The 2,842-nt window shown below is 39.3% G+C and overlaps 1 protein-coding gene across 1 annotated transcript in view; it reads left to right on the top strand.

Moving 5' to 3' along the window:
- The window catches only part of slc16a5 (solute carrier family 16 (monocarboxylate transporter), member 5), a 25,377-nt gene extending 23,137 nt beyond the window's left edge, over window positions 1–2,240 (top strand). Inside the window, exon 5 of the mRNA XM_015401781.1 lies at window positions 267–2,240. Coding sequence (XP_015257267.1) covers window positions 267–502 — 236 coding nt within the window. The 3' untranslated portion in view covers window positions 503–2,240. The remainder of the gene's footprint in view (window positions 1–266) is intronic.
- Window positions 2,241–2,842: the final 602 nt, after the last annotated feature.

Raw genomic sequence — 2,842 nt, 5'->3', positions numbered from 1 at the left:
GTCAAAATTTTGGTGTCGATCATTCGATTTCATCCTGGACACTACAGAAAATGGGCTAAAAGTGTTAAAAACCGGAATTTTCCTTTAATGGAGAAACCAGGAAGCTCAAGTGTTGAATCAGGAGGGGAAAAAACATTTCATTGTGCAAGAAGATGGCTACTAGGAAGGAAAGTTCAGAGTCACTGATGAGGTGCAAATGTTAGGCAGCTTATAGTTTCTGGTTCTGCAGTGAGCTGCAACACTGAACTTTGTTTCCTCTGTTACAGGAATCCTGGTGGACAGAACCAAACAGTATTTCTACGTCTTTATTGCCTGCAGTGCCGTTGTTGCCTCCTCCGCTTTGTTCCTGATGCTCTCCTTCCTCTGGCTGGATAAAAAAGAGAGCAAGGCTGCCAAGCAGGGTCGGCTTTCAGCTCAGCCGGAACCGGCGAAAAAACCCACAACCGATGGCTCTCCTGGCTGCGAGTACAGCAGTCTACCCCAGGAAGGAGACAAGGCCTGAGCCTGGGGAGAGGGTACATAACCAGCCCGCTAACCTGCTCGCACTGTGTCGACGTGCACGGACGTCACCTCTCGGGGCTCCAGCAGTTCTACGGATCATTCATAATATTTGCCAGCACAAATACCCTGAATGGTCGGCGCTGTTTGGTTAGTTACATACCAAAATGAACAGATGTGCTCTTACAACATGAATGTGATTGTACTCTTTGTTGTAAAATGCTGCTGATCTCAACCACGCGATTTGTCTCATTAGTCTGTCAATCATCCCAAGATATTTATGACAGATAAAGACTATTTTCTGAATCTTTGCTGGAGTTATTGCTGTTGGTCTTTGAGTTTGCAGAGGTGGGTTCAGTGACGATCAATAGAAATAGGAACCCATCAGAATGAAGCCTCTGGTTACACATCTATTTAATCTCCAAAATCAGCGTGGGCCAGATAATCACAGCAGAGCATCCTTCAGCTTTCCCCTTCTTCCGCTTTAAGAGGTGAATACACTAAATGGGAAAATAGTTTGCACAACTTTTTGCTATTCTTAAAATTTTAGTGCCTGCAGATTAAAAGTGCACTGATAGAAAAAGCACAAATAGGGAGAAAGTAACTATTTAATAAAAGTGTATCTGTGACACTCTAAACGGTAATATCTGCACCTTGTATTTGTGATGTAGCATAAATAACGAGACTTATCAGACATGATCTTAAAGAAGGTGTGATGGGGCTTTTTGTGAAAAATGCAGAATGGATACGATTTTCAGGCTTTTATGAAACCCCACCTCCTTTGTGTTTAACTGTTATTGTCAGCTTGTTCTAGAGAAAAGGTGCCTTGGTTCCACACCATGTATTTCTATCCATCAGGTCCAGATAGATCATTCAAAAGGTTTGGAAATGGGCTTCTTGGGAGGTCCTGATGTTTGTTTTAGAAACTGTTAAAATCACCAGACGGGGACTTGGATTAGCATCAGTGTTTTTATCTGATTCAATTCAAATCCCTTGCAGTTTCCTGCTACCGTTAGCGGCAACTCAGACATCCTGAGTAACTTGAGGGTAAATTTAGTTGAATGTTGACGCATCATGGCAGAATCAATAACGCTACGTTGGTGGGGTTTAGGAAGACGAGCCACTTCTGATATGAACTTAAGATCAATGGAAATATTCAATTTTAATCCTTCCACTGTTGACTTTAGGTGAAGTTAAAGATCTTGGAGGCCTGTGGCTCTAACGAAAAGATGGCTAAACAACATAATGCTCCCACCACCATGCTTGACAGTGGATACTGTTTTATGGTTCTAAAAGTCTCACATTGATTTGTCTATACATCCCTTTTTTATCACCATGTTCAGTTCTTACACTTAATCTCCAGAAGACATGAGCTGCTGCAGATTTAGCTTTAATTTTTATCTCTAAAACCTTCAGTCAAGCTGCTATCTTAAACACTAAAGAGTTCGGATAAATTGGTTAGTTTTCAATGTTATACGGTTCTGATAGCATTCATTTAATATGTGGAAGAGTGGCAAAACGCACTAAAAAGATTATTCCAGAAAATAAAGTACAAAGTTAAAATGTCTTTACTAATTCTGTCATCAAATAAACAACCAATAAACAGGCTTAAATCAGAGGGGAAAGGATGGTTGACTCTGATTAAAGCCTGTATTATGGATGCAAAGTTAAGCCTCCATGAGCAAACTGGGCCACAACAAACTAGAAACCAGCTGAAGTTGTGTAACTTGGAGGAATAATAAAAAAAAAATACAAAATTGAATATGATGTAAGAAAATAAACATTAAAAACAAGCCTGGATTGGTCTAAAGGTTTAGAAATGTCTAAGCTGGAATATCATTTTTTTTAGTAATTTAGTTTAAAAACTAAAACTCAGTTGTTGTAAGAATCAGAATCAGACATACTTTGATAATCCCAGAGGGAAATTACAGTTCCAGAAACCCACATTATTAACAGCCACCTTCAGCCCATCTGCATGTTTGGTGCTCATTCTCCTCACCCAGAGGGGTTTTTCATAAAACTGGCATAGTTGGTCAAGTTCTGGCTTATTTATTTATATTTTTTTTCTTGTCATTTGGCTTTCATAAAGCTGCCTCACTGTCAGCTGACTGAGTGAACTTATTCTGGTCGAGACCAGCTCTAGTGCCAAAGCATTTAAAAATGCTTCTTTGTGGAATCCAGCACCAAGGGGCACTGTTAAAGGCTATTACTACCATCATTTGGCCCAAAGTCATGGAGCCATCAAACATGGCAACAGTTTAAGCTACATATTATGAAACGAATCTCATCCAATAAGATATATATATATATATATATATATATATATATATATATATATATATAT

Source organism: Cyprinodon variegatus, unplaced genomic scaffold (assembly GCF_000732505.1).
Source record: "Cyprinodon variegatus isolate N-32 unplaced genomic scaffold, C_variegatus-1.0 Scaffold1258, whole genome shotgun sequence".
NCBI classification, from domain to species: Eukaryota; Metazoa; Chordata; class Actinopteri; order Cyprinodontiformes; family Cyprinodontidae; genus Cyprinodon; species Cyprinodon variegatus.
This window is presented reverse-complemented; position numbering and strand designations above follow the sequence as displayed.